Raw genomic sequence first — 22,060 nt, 5'->3', positions numbered from 1 at the left:
ACCAGGTGCTTCCAATTAAGCTAGAAATGTTGTGATGACACCTTGATTATTCACCTGACTTTTGCAAGTGAAAAGGTTGCACCTACCCAAGGCTCTAAATGTCAAAATCAAGTCAACATTCATTCTTTTCATAAGCTCTTACCTTTAACTTACAAAGTAGTGTCAACTGCATGCTAAGTACTATGTTGAGTTTTGACAATACAAAGAAGGTTTAAAATGGCCTTATTCTTCAAGGAGTTCACTTCTAGATGGCAAGTAGTCATAAAAATATTTATGTTTAAATAGAGAAGTACTATGATATTTTTGATCTGTAGTGTGTAGAGTAATTAAAGAGTGCCATTAAAGGCATTCGGGAGCTTGGGGAAAAGTTGAAATATTTGTCCTTAACCAGATAAGAAGGGGAAAGAGGACTTTCAGTTCTGGTTGGCTGTAGCATAGACTTGAAGTATGAAGAGTACAGAGTTTTGCAGACATCAATCGTGAAACCTCTGAATGCCAAAGTAGATGTGGCTTTAACCTGTGGACGATGTAGAATTATTACAGAGTCATTGGCAAGGGAGTAACATGGTCCAATTTGTATATTAAAAATATGGATTCATAAATAAAGGCAGGGAGATCAGCTAGAGTATTTGTAGAAGTTCATGTAAACATCAATAAGATCAGAATGAGGCTGAGTTGGAAGGGAAAGGCATTGTGTGGATTTGGTTATTGTTCATGATGATGTGAGTAAAAGAAGAAGCTGAGAGGATTCTCAGATTTTTGCGTGACTCACTGGGTACATGAAAATGCTACTTGTGAACTTGGAGGAACAGCAAGTTTGGGGAGAAAATGATGACTTTTGGACATGTTTAGTTTGAAGAATTGGTGAGACATTCACATGAAGATGTCAAATAGACATTGGATTTCAAGTGTCTGGAGTTTATAAGAGTGATATAGGCTGGAGATTTAATGTTCATCAGTACTACCTGATAATGGGTTTATAAGGATTAGGTAACATGCATGTGGATAAAATGTATATGCTTTCAAGTTAACCTTTTCTGATCATACTATTTTATATAAAAATGGAAACTTCTAACACTTTTTTTCACAGATACAGATGAAATAAATCATAGCTACTACTTATAACATTTGCTATGAATTGTACTGTGTTGTGATTTATTTATTTATTTATCGCTGTTCATCAAAACTATTTCATGTCAAAGTAATTATGTCCTTTTTTATATGAACAAATTGAATTTGAGATTAGTATAAATTGGACAAGGTAATACAGTAGCAGAACTGGAGAGTCTCAAAGCCAGTATTCTTTCCTACATCTCATTTTCCAGGTTGGATTTATGCCAGCACTAACCACAGGTTGCAGTCACACAGTAAGCTGCTGAAAAGGGTTCATCTCCATTCTCATCTCTGGCCAGGAGCCCAGCAGGTGATAACAAATAAGCTCCTGTGGAATTGTGGGTAGACACTGGATTTGTAAGCCAAAGGAATCCTTTTTTAGCTCTTTGCTTAGTCTTTTCTCCTGCTTTCCCAGGGTGTACGAAACCCTCCAGCACTAGGACCCACCGGAATCCAGGCCTCTATGGCACCTCCATTCCGCGCCCGCGTCCAGCTGCTTCTCTTGCGAGCAGTAGGTTTTCTCATAGGCCTAATAGGCCAAGCGGCTCGAGCCTTCGGCGGCCCAAAATTTGGCTCAAGAACCACCGGTCCAGTGAACGAACCCTTGCTTCTGCTTTCTGCAATACAGCTGGCTAAGCTGATTAGACAGAGGAAGGTGAGAGCGAGCGCAAAGGGAGCAGATTTAGAAGTGGGTGCAGGGGGCGTATTTTAGTCTCAGACTCCTGGAAGTTTAGTGGTGGTAGTGGTTGTGGTACATGACTGAGTTGGGGAAATCAATTTCCTTTTCACCCTCTACTATGAGCCTTGGGAGAGGCTTTCAAATGGGGATTAAAAGGAAACTTCTGTGAGTCATAGTGTGCATGTTTATACATTTGCTGTAAGCACTAGTTGGATTATTTCAGCATCCTTCAGTCATTATGTCCATTTTTCCTGTTTGTGCAAAATAATTGTGCAGAAGAAAAACCAGGAGTGGTTTTTGAAACTGATTCTCAACAATGGGGTTTCTCTCCCTCTTCCTTTTTGCTTTCTGTCCAAGGTGTTTTTTGTTTTTGTTTTTTTTAATTTAGAAGAACAGTAGTATTTGGTCTAAAATAGTGATGACTGTGGCTACCAGTAATAATTAAACATATTTTATCTCACTGATGTAGTTCTACAGGTAATATCCATGTAAAATAATTGGAGTAAAATGATTTGTACAAATGCATGAAAATTTACAAATTTATTTATTTTAAGCAGCTTAAGCAATCATTTTTCTCTATAGTTGTTCTGGCAGGACTAGTAATCTCCTTGTCATATGATTGGTGGATTCCCTAGAGGTGTTGGGCTATTTCCTAGTATTGTTTTTCATTTCTTTTCTTTTTCTCTCTATTGTTTCATTTAACTTCTGGTTACCTTTAAACAATATATTTTTCTCATTCCTCAATTCACTCCCCAACATCCACTAATCATACATGGTTTTGCTAATAGGCAGATAGTGGGATGTAGTGTAAAGATAGTAGATTAAAATGTTGGTGTGTATCTCCATAGCCTGGGCAAGGGTTGCCATGACAATTGCAAATAATACATGTCAAGTCTCTGGCACACAATAAGTTCTGTAGCATAGAGATTACAAGAATGAACACTGGAGCTGGATTACTGGGGTTCAGAAATCCTAGCTATCTTGCTATCTGGATGTGTAATCTTGGAAAAATCCTTTAAACTTTTGTGCCTCTAAATATCCTGTAAGAAAAATGGACTAGATAATAGAATCTACTGTATGGAGTTGTGAAGATTGAATGAGTTCATACACATGAAGCTTTTAAAACATTTCCTGGCATAATAGTCCTGGCTAAAATTACTACCATCAAGTTTTTGATGGCTGTTATTTATATGTTCATACTTGCCCATGATAAGAGCTTATCTAGATATATTTTATATTAAAGTGTTCTGAAGAGAAGTGAAGTAGATATAAAATCTTATTTGTATGAGTTTTCCTTCAGTTCCACCAAGGTTGTGTCCCAACAAGGTAATGTTGATATATACACCATTAGACCTTAACTTTTTGTTATGTGTATTTTAAAACTTTCTTCCTTTCTCTAGAGAAATGGTTGGGGGGTGGGAAGGATTGGCCATCCGGGGACATGTGACAATGTATGGGAACATTTTGGTTTCACAATTGAATGAGTACCAGGGATGCTGCTAACCACACTCCAATGCACAGGACAGCCCTCTCCATAGTAGAGTTATTTGGCTCAATTTTTCAATAGTGCCAAAATTGAAGAATTCTACTCAAGCGTTATTTGAGAAAACTGGTTTCTTTCCAGTCTTATTTTCTAAGGCCTGAGAGAAAGCCATTATAAAATAAATAGGTAACTTGACCTATTTTTTATGTAAGACTTGGTTGATACCAGTTAAATTTTTGGTCAAATTTAGGACTCTAGTTGTCATAATAACAGCCATCATTTATAGAGTGCTTATTTCACACTAGTAACTTTATGAATTTTATCTCCAATTTGCATATTAAATGCCAAGAAATTATTTAAGATCAAGATGGAGGAGGAATTGATACTAATACCTAACTCTAATAGACTGTATATACTGACTCAGATTCTGTCACCCACATGCATTTAAATGCTATCTTTTGGTGCCTCAATACATGGATGAGTAAATTCTATATGTCAGATGCAAGAAAATTCTAAACTGCTGGTATATTCACTTTGCCTTAAGATCATTTTCAGCAAAATCAAGTATTTTCCTTTTCCTTTGACTGTGCTATCAGAATGGCACCTGTATTTTTTAGTATTTATCTATTACAGGATTAACAAGGCCATTTAGTCTGTTTTCCTTATCCCTCCAAAGGTCAAAGTTTTACCTTTTATCTTTCTCTTAAATATCAGTAATTGAGTGACAGTTTCCTTAAATGTAAAATGGGATAAAATAATTTTACCTATTTCATAAAGTTATTGGGATACTTGAATGATATAACAGCTCTAAAATACTCAGCACATTCTCAATGAAAGTTAACTTTAATATTATAGATTGTAGTCTTATCTTTCTGTAGAAAAAGGAATACAATCATGGATACTAGCACATACTGGGGAATTTTGGTTGGGTATCTTGGTTCCTACTACTTACTCTTAGTTTACTCAAACATTCTCTCATGATCTACATTTACACAAATACCTACAAGTATACACATATATACATATATATTCTTACAATGTAATTTTGATGCAGTGAACCCCATCAATTCTGTAGTTTACAAGTTTATGGAAAACTCTGCAAAATGAAAAAAATAACTATGATATATTTATTATTTCTTTTTGAAATTTTATTTATTTTCTTCATAAGCAAAGACTATAAAATATGTAGTTAGGGGTCAGGGACAGTAAGTAAGTAGATCTTAATTCTCCTAATGAGGAGATAAGAACATGTACTGATGACAAGATCTATTTATAGGATTGTTGTGAGAATTAAATGAATTCATGTATGTAAAGCTTTTAAAATAATGCCTGGCATAATAGCACTATATAAGCATTAATTGTATTATTTTTATTATTATTAGGTGTGATATCAATATGTTCATGCTTGCTCATGAAAGAAGATTATATGCTGTATATAATTTATCAGATTATATAAAAATGTTCTGAAGGGGAGAAGTAAAGAACATACAAAATCTTATTTGTCCTAGCTCTTCCTTAGTCCCTGCCTTCTTAATACATAGAAATGTTCTCATCAGAAAACAACTAAATTTTATTAAGCAGCTACCATGTGCCACTTGAGGCAATGGTTAACTTAGACTCTTGTAAACTGAATCCTCATAACCACATTTTGAGGTTGGTACCATTATCATCATCTTATAGATGAGGAAAGAAGGTTTAAAACTGTCCAGTAACTTGTTTAGTGCCATATAGTTATGAAGTGATAGAGCCAGGTCAATGTGATTGCATATTTTCATGGCTCTTTATGAAAGAATAATGCTTCCTGATCACCAGCTCTCTGATTGAACTATCAGTTCCTTCTAATTCACTTTCTATTGTCTTTATGCTTGCCTTTCAATCCCTATATGAGCACTCTTTCACCACTCAGAATTCAGGCTACCTCTATTTCATCTGAAATTTTATAGCCTCAGTTGACTTCCAAGAGTGAGCCTTAAAAAAGAATATCAACATACTATGTTCACTTCTATCCATAGCCTGGGGATTGTTCCTGCATATTTCAAAATTTGCTTTGGTTAGTGATTTCACAGTTGACAGATCCCCTAATGACATATATGATGATATCCTCATATGTTATCAAAGTGAATGTTCATAAAGGCAAATCTAGATCCCAATTTAGTGTGGTACATTATGTCTACAACAAATAATAAATAAGGCAGCACTTTATGTATAGGATATGGAATGAGTTTCCACATGTATTTTGAATGAAAAAATAATTTCTAATATATTGTTATTTTCATGAAAAAATCTTTTGTCTATCTCTATTTAGTATCTGTCTTTCATAGATATACCTATGTCTCTGAAAAGATGCACAAAACTGATAACATTAGTTGTTAATGGAGAGTGTCAGGATTCAGAAGTATATGGGAGCTTTTTCATTGTATAGTTTAAAAATTGTATTTATTTATAAGCAATACATAACAATTGTACACACAGAGAGGAATGGGAAGAATTTGGCAATAGGTACAAAGGTTAGGATGAAGTATTGCTGGTGTTCAATTACTTAGAGTAAATATAATGAATAATGAATCCTATGAAATGTTATTTTTAGATTGTTGGACCATGTGTGTTCATGCTACCAACTTATATTAAATATAATTAGTTACCAATGAGGAAAATTTGAAAATTAGTTTTCACTTTTTATGTAACTAATAAAAATATCAGTGATTTCTCCTTTAGTCTGACCATACAAGGGTATATGTTGTACCTATTAATAAGCATGAAGTAGATCTAAAGGAGCTGATATGTAAATAGTTCTTGAAATATATCAACTGGTAAAAAAATAAGGGATAGAACAATTAGTATCTATAATTAGTCTTGTGTGAGGGAGGAGAAGAAAGAGCTATAGAGAAAGGAAGGAAAGGAAAAGAGAGAAAGAGGAGAGGAGAGAAAGATGTTTTTACTTTTCATTTGTATTTTAGGGAATGAATTTTCTAGTCACACACACCATCTTTATTTCTCTATGGCAGCATGGTTTATTGAATCAAGCAAACATATATATCCTGGCTCAGCCTTGTGATCTCTGTGAATTCACTTGACCTTTTCATGTTAAAACACTGAAGTAACTAGGAAAAGAAGGAACTTACATTAACATGATAAAGAATATGAGAAACCCAAAGACAACATCATAACCAAGGGGAAAATAGCATTTCTTCAAAAATCAGGAATAAGATGTCTACTCTCACCACTCTATTCAATATAATACTTGAAGCACTTAAATTCATTGAGCTTCAGTGGCTTTAGCTATAAAATGGGGATAACATGACATGTGTTACTAGGAGGATTTAATTACATAATAAATGTAAAGTTCTTGACATTTAAAGTATTTAAATGACAATTATTGTTGTCTTATATCCTTTAATATATGCTTGGTTTATTGATTTTTTTCTACTTGCTATGGACTCAATTAGGGCAGTTGTTGAAAGTTTTTTCCCACATCTTTTCCAGCATTTTATTATGGTTTGTATTCTTTTTTAAAATTTTATTTGTTCTTTTTAGATATACATGAAAATAGGGTATATTTTGACTTATTTATACATACATGGAATATATCTTATTCTAATTAGGATCCAAGTCTTGTGGTTGTATATGATGTGGAGATTCATTGTGGTTGATTCATATGTGTTCAAAGGAAAGTGTGTCAGATTTTGAAAATCTTTTGGGTGGCATTCATTGGTGAGGTGGCCAGGTTCTAGACCTCAGTGTGAAAACTCAGGCCCTTAACTCCAGAGCTACCAGAGTAGAGATTCAATTTGTGGTGGATTAAATGACCATTTATGCATGCTTTTAAACAAATATTTACTGAGAACCCAGTAGATGTTTCTAAAGGATAGGTAAGAATTAGCCTAGAGAAATATAATATTTTCTTATAATTTTTTCAATCTTCCTTGCATCTATAATTGTATCTTCTTTTTAATTCTCAGTATTAAGCCATTATTGTGTGTGTACTCTCCTCATTCTCCATCATACTTGTTATGGTTTATAAGTTGTTTTTACTTATGTTTTCACCCTGTTGTTTTTATTATTGCTATTATTTCTTTGTCTTTAAACTTTGTTTTGTTTCTCTATAATTTTTTATTTACTTTGTTTTTACATTATTTTAAGTTGAATATTTTATATATTGTATTAATTTTATACTTTTACAAATAAAATCATATTATTTGTAATTATGCATGTATGGATATATCACAATGCATTCCAATTTTATATATATAATATACATTATATACACATAAAATATATAAAATGAACCAGTTAAAAATAAATAAATAAATAGATGTAAGACCAACAGAGTAGAGGAAGATGACCAGGGACAGGAAGGAGGAAGGATAGGAAGGGAATATTAATGGGGATCGAAATGTAATATATATTTAAGAATATGTCGAAATGAACTACACTGTTACGTAAACTTCAAAACACTAAAAATGCATATTAAATAATTTTAGCTATATCTCATAGAGTTTGATAAGAGATGTCACTCTTCATTGTCAGTCTCTGGATAATTTGCAACTTTAATTTTGTTTACCTCTTAGAGCCATACATTATATAGAGGAATGTTTTTGAAATAGTTAAGGTTTAAAAAAATCATCTTTCTCTATTTGGTTCTAGTATTACTAGATTATGATAATTTACCTAATTGACTTAAACTGTTTCTGAAACATTCGGCGATTTTAAGTTTTGTTTATGAATAAGTGCATGATCATTTTATGTTAATGATTTGGGGATACAGAGATATTCATTTTTGATAGAATAAATTTTTTTTCTCTGTGTTTTTGAGCATGTTGGTTGTACTATTAAGTTCCCATCTATATCTTTGTTTATAATGACTGTCAATTTCTGAGAAAGCTGTATTATCTGTTACGATTCTTGTATTTCTGCCAAGTTCCTTTTGTATTCCCTTTTAAGTTTACACTCTATATATTTGCCAGATTTTTTAATACAGAAAAGAATATGACTATTGTAGCACCATCATGAATTTTTTATTTCATGTTTAAATTTTGAAATGTGCTTAATATGATATTAATGGTGCCCATCCCTGGTGTTTTTTTCTTCTTGTATTTACCTAGTATGTATTTGACTAGCTTTCTGTTGTTTTAAAGATTTCATTGTCTCTTTGCTCCAGGTGAACCTCTTATAAATAATGTATTACTGAGCTTTTGTTTTTTAAACTAAAATTAATTATTTAATGATTTTGCCCTCTAATGGGTAAATTCATTCTTTCACACTTAGTATGATACAATTTTTTATTCCACTTCATACTATGTTTATTATACTTTCCCTTTCCTTACTTTTTCAGTCTTAAACAAGTTTATTTTCATTTACCTTGTATTGAGGGAATATACATTTCTTTGTAATTTCCTAATACATATTGCTTCATGTCTAAGAAGTATCATTAGAACCACAATTGCATATTATAATTAAATAATAAACTTATAGCACCTTCATAGAATGTGTTACTTGCCTTTTCCCTACTCATATGCCTCACCTAAAACCCTACATGCAGTGTTGCCAAATTTAGCAAATAAAAATACAATACACTCAACTAAATTTAAGATAAAAACATATATTTTAGTATAATTATTCCCATACAATAATTGAGGTTTACTTATGCTAAACATTATTTACTATTCCTCTAAATTTCAAATATAACTTAGAATTCTGTGTTTTATCTGGAAACTCTACCTTATGGTATAATGTCTCTGCTCTCCAACTCATGAGTTTTGCAGAGATGTGTAGTGTTAAGTTTCAGGGCATTAGTGAACTTTCAATAAGTACTTGTTGAATGGATGAATTTTTAAATAAGCAAATGCTATCTAACTAAATTATTGTATTTTCAGGTGAAGTGTATAGATGTTGTTCAAGCTTATATCAACAGAATCAAGGATGTGAACCCAATGATTAATGGAATTGTAAAGTACAGGTGAGCATTTTCACTCAATCATGGAGTCATTCATGATGGTTTTTGTTCTACTTTTGTGGCCCTGCTACCTTAACAAGTTTCTTGGACTTGTCTTCCTCTGTGACCTTCCTTTGATTTTTCACTAAAATCTTCTTCTGATTCAGCACTTTTAGACCTTTATTCAGCTTTTATGTTGGTGTTTGCCACTATGCCCCATTCCCTAGCATAAAGACTAGATCCTTGATGGCGAGGACTAAATTTCATTAGTTTCTTTGCATATCTACCATCCAGAACAAGATCTGAAACTAGGTAGGCATGATTACATGCTTATTGAATTAATATCTGGTGGTGGTTTTAATAGAAGAAATTCACCCATCACCTCACATACAAACTTTTCAGTGTCAATTTAATATATTAGATATTATTTTCTACTGTATTGTTATACCTGTTTACTTGGCACTAAAACTGACTTTCAGGGAAGTTTAGTGACTAAAATACAGATCCAAGAAATAGCAGACAGAAATATGGGCTGTAATTCTGCTAGCTTATAGCCTTCTTTTTTCTAATGGGGATTGAACTCCAAACCTCACATGCTAGACAGGTACTCTAACACTGAGCTACATGTCCAGTTCCTCTACTTTTAGTTGACTAATGAAACACTATCTATCACTGTATTACCATCTTGCTAAACTTGTTCTTCCATGAATCACACAAATAAGACATCTGGGTGTAACCCTAGACTCGACTTTCTTTCTTTCTTTCTTTCTTTCTTTCTTTCTTTCTTTCTTTCTTTCTTTCTTTCTTTCTTCCTTCCTTCCTTCCTTCCTTCCTTCCTTCCTTCCTTCCTTCCTTCCTTCCTTCCTTCCTTCCTTCCTTCCTTCCTTCCTTCCTTTCTTTCTTTCTTTCTTTCTTTCTTTCTTTCTTTCTTTCTTTCTTTCTATCAAATTTATCTTCTAACTCCAATTACTCAAATTTTGCTGTATCTCATTCATTACTTCATATCATTCTATCCTTCTCTGTTCCTTCATGTCCTAATCTTCTTGTCACTCTTTCACTTCCTCTGACCCATTTTGCTCTCTCTCATCCCCATAACTTTACATATGCTGTTTCTCCTGCTTATAAAAACCCTTTTCCCTCCCTGATGTTAAGGTTTTAGGACTTAGCTTAATTTTCTGTTTCATTTTATCTAATAATCTCAGCTGGTACATGATGTATACCTCTGAGCTCCCAGAACCCATTGTACTCTTTGTGATTCTTGTATCTTTCAGAATCCAGAAATTGTCCTATGTTAACAAAGAAATTAATGAAGGGAATTGTTGAAATAGGTGGTTAAAGATTGGAAAATCCACAAATGTAACAGTGGTGTAATGCAGAGACAATAACTTCAGGAAACAGCTACGTCCCTTTGTCTGATGGAACATAAGGAGATTGGGATAATCAGAACCTAGAAGCTCAAAGGAGGTTACTTCAGAACTGGGATATCTGTGAAAAGGGTACTGCCTGGTAGCTGCTGATACATCAGAAACTTAGAGAAAAGTCTTTTCCCAACTGTAGTTAATATTTTCAGGAGCAATTGATATTTCTGAGGGGATGTGTTAAGATTGGTTCTACAGTGTTGAAAGACCTAGGAAGCTAGAACTAACTATTGTTGCCTAGAAGAAAATACAGTGTTGTGAGGTACAGCAAGCAAGCTGGAAGGAGCAAATCCCTTCACCTCTTTCTTTCAGTCGCTCTGTAACACTCTGTATTTGAAGGATCTAACAGGGCACTGATATGCAAAGGAATATTTAACTTTCAGAGTTCCATCTTACAGTAAGATATAGAACACCTGGTTTGGAGTTGAGGGACCATTTCAACACTGCATTGTCATTTGCTTTCAAAGACTTCCTCAGTTATGATTTATAGTTAATTATTTCTCTTTCTTGTCTGGAAAGTTACAGATTAGCTACTAGTTATATATATATGTATATATATATATGTATATATATATATGTGTGTGTGTGTGTATGTGTGTGTGTGTGTGTGTGTGTGTGTGTGTGTGTGTGTAAACTTTGAATGAAATGGGAAATAGTCAAGGCAAGCCTGCTGTTAGTCCTATAGTTCAAAGATGGAAAGACATAGAAGTACACACTTATAGAGTATTACATACCTGGGATGGAATTCTTCCTCTGTTTAATTATCATGTGATCTTAGGCATTTTTCTGAACCTCTCTGAATTTTTGTTTCATTCTTTCTAAGTTGAAAATTAACATAGACTCTCAGGCTTATAATTTTACAAAACAGTTTATAAAATCCTAATACTTTTTTCCTTTATCCCAAACATATTTATTGAAACACTGTACTAGGTGTTGGAGGATGCAAAGATGAACAAAATATAGTCCCTGAGTTCCTTTACATCTCAGTCCAGTGGTTGAAACATAAAGCACTGTGTAATTAGGCATATAATAGGAAAAGAAGAGAGCAGTGTGGAAGCACAGAGAAGGTATATCTGTCCAGTACTGTACAGCTATCAGGGAAGGGTTTCTGGAGGAAATAATGTAAAAACAGAATCCTGAGGAGTGAATATGAATAAACCAGAAGGCAGCACTACACAGTTGAGGGAACTGTATAGTTTTCACCAAAGCCTGGGGCGAGAAACCTATTTGTATTTTTATCCCTTACCTTCTGCTCTATTTAGATTACTGGTTGAAGGTAGGATTTCAGGATATATAGATTTAAGGATTCATGATTGGGATGTCTGGTTTTAGCTTGTCTAAAACTATGGGTGTGTCCTTGGTATCAGGGGTCAAGAACTGCCTTTTGGAACTGTGCCCACGTATAAAGATATCTAGATCCATTTCTGTTTAAATCAACCTTCTCTTAGCAGTCTTTGATTTTGTTGATTATATGTGGCTCAGGTTTGAGCAGCATTAATGAAGGTGCATTCAAGACCTTAGTAAAGTGCATATTGTTAAGCTATTAGGTCTTCCTCAGCCTTGGGAAGATACAGCTGGGGAGTCTGAATGCTCTGTTCTCACTTGGTTAGAAAACTCTTGATGTTAGAGTGTTCCAAGAACCTGTATTTCTGTCAACAAGGAATCTGTCAGTAAATGGTACTGATAGCATCAATACTAATAGAACATGTTGAAAGAAGTAGCTGTTGCAGTTCCTCTCATTGTTTTTTTCTGATACAGGGACTTATAGCCTACATCCTAAATTTTATGTTGCATGTTCTATGAGCTCTGTACTTTGGGTAATTTAGCTGTGGATTTATCCGCTATAACACTAATCCTCTTATTTTCCTGACAGGGATATTTTTATTGTCAGAAAACTTGATGATATTATAAATGATAATGGTAATAGCTACTATTTATTAAATGTCTCCTATATGTTAAATCCTGTGTTTTCAGCTTTATTTCATTTTAATGACAGTGCATCTGGGTTCTATTGATACAAAAGTGTTATAGTTGGATAAACTGAGCTTTAGGACATTGTCAGTTGCAAAACTGTGTAACAATCCCAGATCAATCTTTCTCCAAATCCTGGATATGACCATCTGCGTATATTGCCTTTTGAATGGCTAGATTATTTGAGTGGGTAGAATATAATATTTTCATATTAATAGCTTGCTGCACCTAACTGGCAGTATCATTTTTTCTACATATACAAGCTGCTAAAATTTTTAGTCAATATTTACTTTTTCTGAACCCTCACTTTTGTTTTATACCTACATTCACTGAAATCTAGCTTCTATCTCTACAACTAAATTTAAAAATGCCCTATTAATTTTAACACTTTGGATGCTTTTCATTGTAAACAGCAGCAACAACAACAAAATGACTGAAAGCGATAAATAAAATATATTATTACACAAAATAGGAAATCTTTTGATAGTTTAGCTAAAGGATTGATTCGTGACATAAAAAATGTCATCAATAGCCTAAGTGTTTAATTTTGTCTTGGACATCCTCACTTATCAACCTTATTCTCATGTCTCAAGTACCAAAATTGTGATCAAATGTCAATAGGTAGACAATTTCTGGCAAGAAAATTGAACCCAGTGCCTCACACATGCTAGGCCAGTGCCCTACTACTGAGCTACAACCCCAGCCCCCAAAATCATACTCTTAAAGCTAGTGATTGGAGAATTTTCTCTAATGCACATGACAGTGAAAGAAAGGTAAGTGCCTGAAAAAATTGAGGTTTTATTAGTACAGGAGAATAGTGGATCTTGGGGTAAGCAACCAACAATATCTACAACACTTAACATTATGACTTTGCTTTTGCTTTGTGTTTAATTCTTTTTTCATGAATTATAATCATCTATAAAGGTGGGATTCATGGTGACATATTTGTAAGTGCACATAACATTTGATCAGTTTCCTTCCCTAGTACCTCCCATTCTCTGCCCCCTGATCCCATTCTTTACTCTAATGGTCTCTCTTCTAATTTTTAAATTTGTATATAATAATTATATATAAAATGTTATTCATTGTGATATATTAATATGAGGACATAGCATAATATGGCCATGCCCTGCCACTATGATGTTTATACCTTGGATATAGCCAACCATAGACTGAACCCTTTGAAACTAAAATAAATCTTTTCTCCTAGAAGTTGTACTTATCAGGCATTTTCATGACCTTGATGGAGCAATGACTTAACATGAGCATATACACTTTGCAGTGATAAATCCTCCATCTTAGGGAAGTTTCAAGAGCACTTTGTATAATTTTTTTTCAAGAGAAATGCTCTATTATTAAACAAAGGATGGGTACATTCATCCATTTTTACACATTCTTGTCTTTGCTGCCTTATTGGAAGATGTATTCCAAAAGGATTTTATTGATGGGAATTGTAAACAAAGTTGGAGATCAAACACTAATAATATATTTAGATGGCAAGATTAAGAGATTATCATAAAAATCACCAAATTGCATGCCTAGAAGTTTCTGCCTAGTTCTCATGTTGCTTCTACCTATTCCTACCTACCACACACAAGTTCAAAACTGGCTTGAACTCTTTCAGTGATGGGGAACTCATTGTCCTCTATTTCACTTTTGTAGAGTTTGAATGTAGCTGGAATCTCTTTTGCTATGGCTTTGACTGGTTGGACTCAGTTACCATGTGGACTAATTCTGTTCACTTTTCTGCATGATAGTCTTTCAGGTATTGTGAAGATAAAAATTGTCAAAACCCACCTGGGTCTTTTTTAATGTTTTTTATTAGTCCATTATAGTTATTCATAATAGTTGAGTTCATTTTTTTTAAAGAGAGAGAGAGAATTTTTTTTAATATTTATTTTTTTTGGTGGACACAAAATCTTTGTTGGTATGTGGTGCTGAGGATCAAACCCAGGCCGCATGCATGCCAGGCAAGCATGCTACTGCTTGAGCCACATCCTCAGCCCAAGTTGAGTTCATTTTGACAAAATCATACATGCATGGAATTTCACTTACTCTATTTCAGTCCCAGGTGCCCACAACTTTCTCTCTCTATATCCCTCCTCCTGTTCTCCTTCCTCTACTCTATTGATCCTCCTTTTACTCATTTATTTATTTATTCTTGACTGGTGCTTTTTACACACACACACACACACACACATATATGTATATATATACACACATATATACATATATGTATATATTTATACATGCATACAGTGTGATTTTGTTATTCATTACACATTTCCTCCTCTTTTCTGTCCCTCCTTCCTCTCTTGATCTCCTTTTTCTTCTCCACTGATCTTCCCTTTATCTTTATGATATCTGATGTACTCCTTTTCTCCTTATTTTTCTGTAGCTTCCACATATGAGATAAAACATTCTACCCTTAATTTTCTGAATCTGACTTATTTCACGTAACATGATGTACTACAGCTCTATCAATTTAACAGCAAATGCCATAATTTCATGGCTAAGTAAAACTTTATTATATATGCATATATACATATATATATGTGTGTGTGTGTATACATCACATTTTATTAATCTATCCATTTATGATGGGCATCAGGACTGATACCATAATTTGGCTATTGTGAATGGTGCTTTTATAAACATTGATGTGGCCATATTACTATTATGCTGATTTTAGTTCTTTTGGATAAGTACTAAGGAGAGTGATACCTGGGTAATATAGTGGTTCCATTTCTAGGTTTTTGATGAATCTCCATATTACTTTCCTGAGTGGGGTTTTACTAATTTGCAGTACCACCAAGAATGTTTGAGTGTACCTTTTTCCCCTCATTCTTGTTGGCATTTATTATTAGTAGTAATTTTGATAATTGCCATTCTGAATGGAGTGGGATGAAATGTCAGTGTGTTTTTGATTTGCATTTCCCTGATGATTAGAGATGTTAAACTTTTTGTATATTTGATATATTTGTTGGCCATTTGTGTTTCTTGTTTTGAGAATGTCTGTTTAGTTCTTTTGCCCATTTTTGATTGAGTTATTTTTTATGTTAAGCTTTTTGAGTTCTTTATATATTCTGAATATTAATCCCATGTCAGAGGAGTAGCTGGTAAAGATTTTCTCCCATTCTATAGGCTCTGTCTCTTCATTCTCTTAATCATTTTCTTTGCTGTACCAAAGCTTTTTAATTTGATGTCCCAATTATTGATTCTTGGTTTTATTTTTTTTGGGAGACTTTATAAGGAAGTCAGTGCCTTTGCCAATATGATGGAGTTTTGATTCTATGTTTTCTTCTAGCCGTTGCAGTGTCTGGCCTAATTCCTAGGTCTTTGATCCACTTTGATTTGACTTTTGTGCAGGGGGAATTATAGGAACCTAGTTTCATTTTTCTTCATATGGATATCTAATTTTCCTAGCACAGTTGTTTAAAAGGCTGTCTTTTCTCCAACATATTTTTGACACCTCAATTTAGTATTGGATACCTGCATCTATGTGGGTTTGTCTCTGGGTCTTTTATTGTACTCTGTTCATCTTTGTGTCTATTGTAATGACAATCCCATGCCATTTTTGTTACTATAGTTTTGTATGGTAATTTCAGATCAGGTATTGTGATGCCTCCAGCATCACTCTTATTGCTCAGGATTATTGACTATTCTGTGTATTTTATTCTTTCCAGTGAAATTTAGGACTTTTTTGTAGTTATGTGAAGAATACCTTTGGTGTTTTGATGGAGACTGCATTGAATCTGTATATTGCTTTGCATATTGTTTTAGTCAGCTATTTCACTGCTGTGACTAAAAAAATCTGACCAAAATAATTTTAGGGGAGGAAAAGTTTATTTGGAGGCTCATGGTTTCAAAGATCTCAATCCATAGATGGTAGGCTCCATTCCTTGGGGCTCAAGGAGAGGCAGAACAACATGGAAGAAGAATGTGTCAGAGTGAAGAAACTCATATAGTGATTAGGAAGCAGAGAGAGAGAGAGAGTCTCCACTTGTCACTTACAAGTATATACCCCAAAGCCATGCCCCAGTTCTCACCTACAACAGCTATAACCTCTCACTTCAATTCCATTCAGTTAATCCACATCAGGGTATTAATTCACTGATTGAGCTAAAACTCTCAAAACCCAATTATTTCTCCTCTGAACCTTCTTGCATTGAACTTTTGAGGGACACCTCACATCCAAACCATAATAGTCATTTAAACTATATTAATTTTGCTTACACAAGAACATGGGAGCTCTTCTCATCTTCTAAGATCTTTGATTAATTCCTTCAGTTTTATGTAGTTTTAATTGTATAGATTTTTCATCTCCTTGGTTAGATTTATTACTAAGTATTATTTGAGGCAGTTGTGAATGGGATAGTTTTCCTGATTTCTTTCTCAGCATATTTGTTAGTGGAGTATAAAAAAACTGTTGATTTATGTATATTATATCCTGCTGCTTGTCTGAATTTTCTTATCAGCTGTAGAAGTCTTCTGGTAAAATCTTCTGGCATAAGCAAACAGAGAATATTTGACTTATTTTCTTATTTATATACCTTTAATTTTCTTTAAATATTTTACATTCATATGACATGCTATTTAGACAATTTTGAGTTTCTCTTTTAAAGAGTTAGTAGTTGAAACATTGAGAAGTTCCATTGTAATTACATACTTTGGTGTTCATATTAGTAAATACATTCAAATTGTGTTCTTTTGGACATATTGATTTATTATATTTCCTTCTGCTGTGAATTGTATATATTCTAGAAAATTTGTAAAACGCAAGAACTCACCCATAATCTTTGCACCAAAGGAGTTGTTATTCACTCTTAATGTTTTATTTTGCATATATATATATATATATATATATATATATATATACATTTTTCATGTGTTTGAGATTTTGTTAAAAATATCATGCTGTGATCTCTTCATTTAAATTCAGTCATATTGCATAATGAGAATTTCCAGAGTAATGAAACCTTCAAGCAACTGTGCAGTTGTCTATAATGGATATCTATCATAATTTGTTTGATGACAGGTTTCTTAATTTTTAATAAAAATAATGTTGTACAAATCAGCTTTCCACAGTGATCCTTGATAGTATGTTAGATCACTGTTCTTATGATGGATTCTTAAAAGGAGAATCACTGGATTAAATGCTCACTTTGTAAGTCTTTTGGCAAGTATATTAGTTATATTATGTTTATATCTGCTCTTTTAATAAAATTGGGTAGTTGTTTAATTTATGTAGTTTGAATTTGTGCTGTTTAATTTCTTACTAGATTTGAGGCAGCCAAAAAGGAGGCTTATGCTGTTGATCAAAGGCTTTCAGAGAAACTGGAAGATGAATCCACCCTGGAAAAGGAATGGCCCTTCCTTGGGGTTCCTTTGACAGTAAAGGAAGCTTTCCAACTACAAGGTATTATCCTTTGTAATTTTTTTTGACTACAAGAGTTAAACTCAGAAGTGGCATACATTTTCTGAACAGATAAAATGAAAAGGACAACATCAAAGTGGAGGACTAAAATTTCTCTTTAGTTTTGAAATGAGATAAAATATTCACCAAATTCCACAGAGAAGTGAAATGGGTCATCCTATAATGGTCATCCTTATACCTATATGGCATAAGAGGCCACTGTGTTCAATACTAATTAGGACTCACAACAGAGTGATGTTCTCCTGTATTATTGTATTGATTATATTGTATTGATTAAATGTAAGACTAATTTATTTTAAAAATCTACTTAGTGTAATATAAATGTTAAAGTGAATATTATCTTTTTTCAGAATTTTGATCATATATTCATTTATTTTTTTAACATGACATTTTTATTGGTTATTTTTAGATCTATGTGACATTAGAATATACTATGACATAATTATAAAAGCATGGATCATAACTAGTACTTCATTTCCCAGTATTTCCCCATTCTCTCCTTTCCACACCTGGTTTCCTTCCTTTTACTTCACTGTTCTTTGTGTGATTTAGTGATAGGATTTTTAAAATTAATGTCTTGTGGATGTACCATCATGCTTTTAAAAAATATATGGGCCAAAGTAATAAATTGTCAGGGGAACTTTGAACTGAATGTAAACAAAATAACAATGTAAAAAATTTATGGAATGAGCTAAAAGAGTATATAGAGGTAAATTTATGGCTTTGAGTATATTCGATAAGAAAAAATATTTCAAATAGATAAGTTTCCAACTTAGTGAACTATCAAAAGAAAAAAAAAACTTAACCTAGACTAAGAAGGAAGGAATGAGAAGTTTAGAGTGTAAATCAATGAAATAAAAACACTAAAACAGTAGGTAAAATCAATGAACTAAAATTTTGATTCTTTGGAATGATCAACAATTCTTTTTTTAAAATTTATATATGACAGCAAATGCATTACAATTCTTATTACACATAGAGCACAATTTTTCATATTTCTGGTTGTATACACAGTTATATTCACACCAATTTCTATTTTTATACATGCACTTTGGATAATAATGATCATCACATTCCACCATCATTACTAACCCCATACACCCTCCCATCCCCTCCAACCCCTGTGCCCTATTTGGAGTTAGTCCATTCTTCCAATGCTCCCTCCATTATCTTCTCCAACGCTGTCCATTGACCTGCAAATGCCATCATTTTAACCTCTTTTATTGCTGTCTAATAATGTGTATATATGCCACATATTTTTTAACCATTCATCTACTGAAGGGCATCTAGGTTGGTTCAAAGGAAGGGCATCTAGGCTGGTTCCAGTCAAAGGAACCCTGAGGAAGGGCCATCTAGGTTGGTTACACAGTTTAGCTATTGTGAATTGTGCTGATATAAATATTGATGTGGCTGTATCTCTGAGGTATGCTGTTTGTAAGTCCTTTGGGTATAGACCGAGGAGAGGGATAGCTGGGTCAAATGGTGGTTCCATTCCAAATTTTCCAAGAAATATCCATACTGCTTTCCATATTGACTGCACCAATTTGCAGTCCCACCAGCAGTGTATGAGTGTACCTTTTCCCCACATCCTCACCAACACTTGTTGTTTGTCTTCATAATAGCTGCCATTCTGACTGCAGTGAGATGAAATCTTAGAGGGGTTTTGATTTGCATTTCTCTAATTGCGAGTGATGATGAACATTTTTTTCATATATTTGTGATTGACTGTATATCATCTTCTGAGAAGTGTCTGTTCAGGTCCCTGGCCCATTTATTGATTGGGTTATTTATTTTCTTGGTACTTAGCTTTTTGAATTCTTTATGTACCCTAGAGATTAGTTCTCTACCTGATGTATTTGCTCCCAAGATGTAGACTCTCTATTCACCTCACAGATTGTTTCTTTTGCTGACAAGAAACTTTTTAGTTTGAGTCTATTCCATTTATTGATTGTTGATTTTAATTCTTGCACCAAAGGAATCTTATTAAGGAAGTTGGGGCCTAATCCCACATGATGGAGATTAGGCCTACTTTTTCTTCTATTAGAAGCAAATGACTAACATGACAAAAAAGGAAATTTCACAGTAGACACTACAGAAATACAGAACATAATTAGAAATTATTTTAGAACCGTGTATTCCAATAAAATAGGCAATATTGAAGTCATTGAAAAATTTCTAGAGTCATATGATTCACCCAAATTGAAACAGGATGATATATACAATTTAAACAGATCAATTTCAAGCAATGAAATAGAAGACACCATCAGATGCCTATAAACCAAGAAAAGCCCAGGACCAGATATATATAGCAGAATTCTACAAGACCTTTATTTATTTCAGGAAATAGAAAAAGAAGGAGCACTTCCAAACTCATTCTATGAGACCAATATCAACCTGATTCCAAAACCAGGCAAAGACACATGAAAGAAATATATGAAAAATGTTCAACATCTCTAACAATTAGAATAATGCAAGTCAAAACTAAGATTTCATCTCACTCCAGTCAGAATGGCAGCTATTAAGAATACAAATGACAGTAAGTAGTGGTGAGGATGTGGGGAAAAAGGCACACTAATACATTGCTGATGGGACTGCATGTTGGTGCAATCAATATGGAAAGCAGTATGGAGATTCCTGGGAAAACTGGGAATGGATCGACCTTTGACCCAGCTATCTCACTCTTTGGTCTATACCCAAAGACTTAAAAACAGCATACTACAGGGACACAGCCACATCAATGTTTATAGCAGCACAATTCACAATAGCTAAACTGTGGAATCAACCTAGATGCCCTTCAGTAAATGAACTGATAAAGAAAATGTGTATATACACACAATGGGATATTACTCAGCAATAACAGAGAATACAATCATGACATCTGCAGGTAACTGCATGGAATTGAAGAATATCATGCTAAGCGAAGTAAATCAATTCCCATAAACTGAATGCCAAATATTTTTCTCTGATTCATAGTGGGGTTGAGAGGGGGGTGTATGGGAAGATTAAGTGAACTCTAGATACGTCAAAAGGGTGGAAGGGCAAGGGAGGGGGCATGGGATTAGAAATGTTGGTGGAATGAGATGACATCATTACTGTAAGTACATGTATGAAGACACGAATGTATACTTTGTATACAACCAGAGACACGATAAGTTGTGTTTTATATGTGTAATATGAATTGTAATACATTTTGCAGTCATACATAATAAATTATAATTTAAAAATTTAAAAAGAAATAATATTAATCCTTGAAGAACTCTTCTATAAAATAGGAGGAGGAAACACCTTCATAACTAATTACTTGAGGCCAGTGTCAGCCTTAAAACAAACCAGAAGGAAGACATCACATTAAAAGAAAATTATATACAAATTATCCCCCTGAATATTGGTGTAAATAATTCCTCAGCAAAAATATATTTAAAAAAATAAAGCTAGCAACATCTTAAAGGGATTATATATTATGACTAAATTGAACATATCCAGTAAAATCAGGATTTGTTTAATTACAATAGAAATGCTGAACTAATTGACAGGTACAGCAAGGACACAAAGAACAGGCATGTTCAAATATATTCTTAAAAATTAAAGTAAATAAAGAAGTTAAAGCATTATCCTAAAACTGTAATCTTTACTTCAATGGCAATTTAATGAGAGTACAGTAGAAATATAGAGGTTAAAGTCTTTGGATCCATAATTAAATCTTAGTTCTCTCTTTTTTGCTGTGTGATCTTGAACACATTTGTTTTAAAGTAAAGTTTTTGTAGGTGAATAATTTCAAACATGTGCAAATGTTACAAGAATAGCACAAACAACTCAAATGTACCCTTTATTTATAGTCACTGATTATTAACACTTTTGCATCTTTGTTTAATTTCTCTTTGTCTCCTCTTATTCTCTCATTTCCTTTTCCTTTCTTCCTTTTCCTCTTTCTCTCCCATCTCTCTATTTTTCCATCACACTCCTTCTGTCCTTTCTTCTCTCCTGCTCTCTATTTTATGAACAATTTAAGGATATATTATTGGGGCTG

General features: G+C 33.4%; 1 protein-coding gene across 2 annotated transcripts in view; it reads left to right on the top strand.

The window, feature by feature from the left end:
* The first annotated feature begins 1,451 nt into the window (after positions 1-1,451).
* The window catches only part of Faah2 (fatty acid amide hydrolase 2), a 135,364-nt gene continuing 114,755 nt past the window's right edge, over positions 1,452-22,060 (top strand). For both annotated transcript variants that reach the window (XM_021721339.3, XM_005342200.4), the window contains exons 1-3: positions 1,452-1,768; positions 9,149-9,231; positions 17,879-18,015. In XM_021721339.3, the coding sequence (XP_021577014.2) occupies positions 1,577-1,768; positions 9,149-9,231; positions 17,879-18,015 (412 nt within the window). In that variant the 5' untranslated portion in view covers positions 1,452-1,576. The remainder of the gene's footprint in view (positions 1,769-9,148; positions 9,232-17,878; positions 18,016-22,060) is intronic.

This window comes from Ictidomys tridecemlineatus, chromosome X (assembly GCF_052094955.1).
Source record: "Ictidomys tridecemlineatus isolate mIctTri1 chromosome X, mIctTri1.hap1, whole genome shotgun sequence".
NCBI classification, from domain to species: domain Eukaryota; kingdom Metazoa; phylum Chordata; class Mammalia; order Rodentia; family Sciuridae; genus Ictidomys; species Ictidomys tridecemlineatus.
The sequence above is the reverse complement of the archived record's forward strand: the minus strand, read 5'-3'. Positions and strand labels throughout refer to the sequence as shown.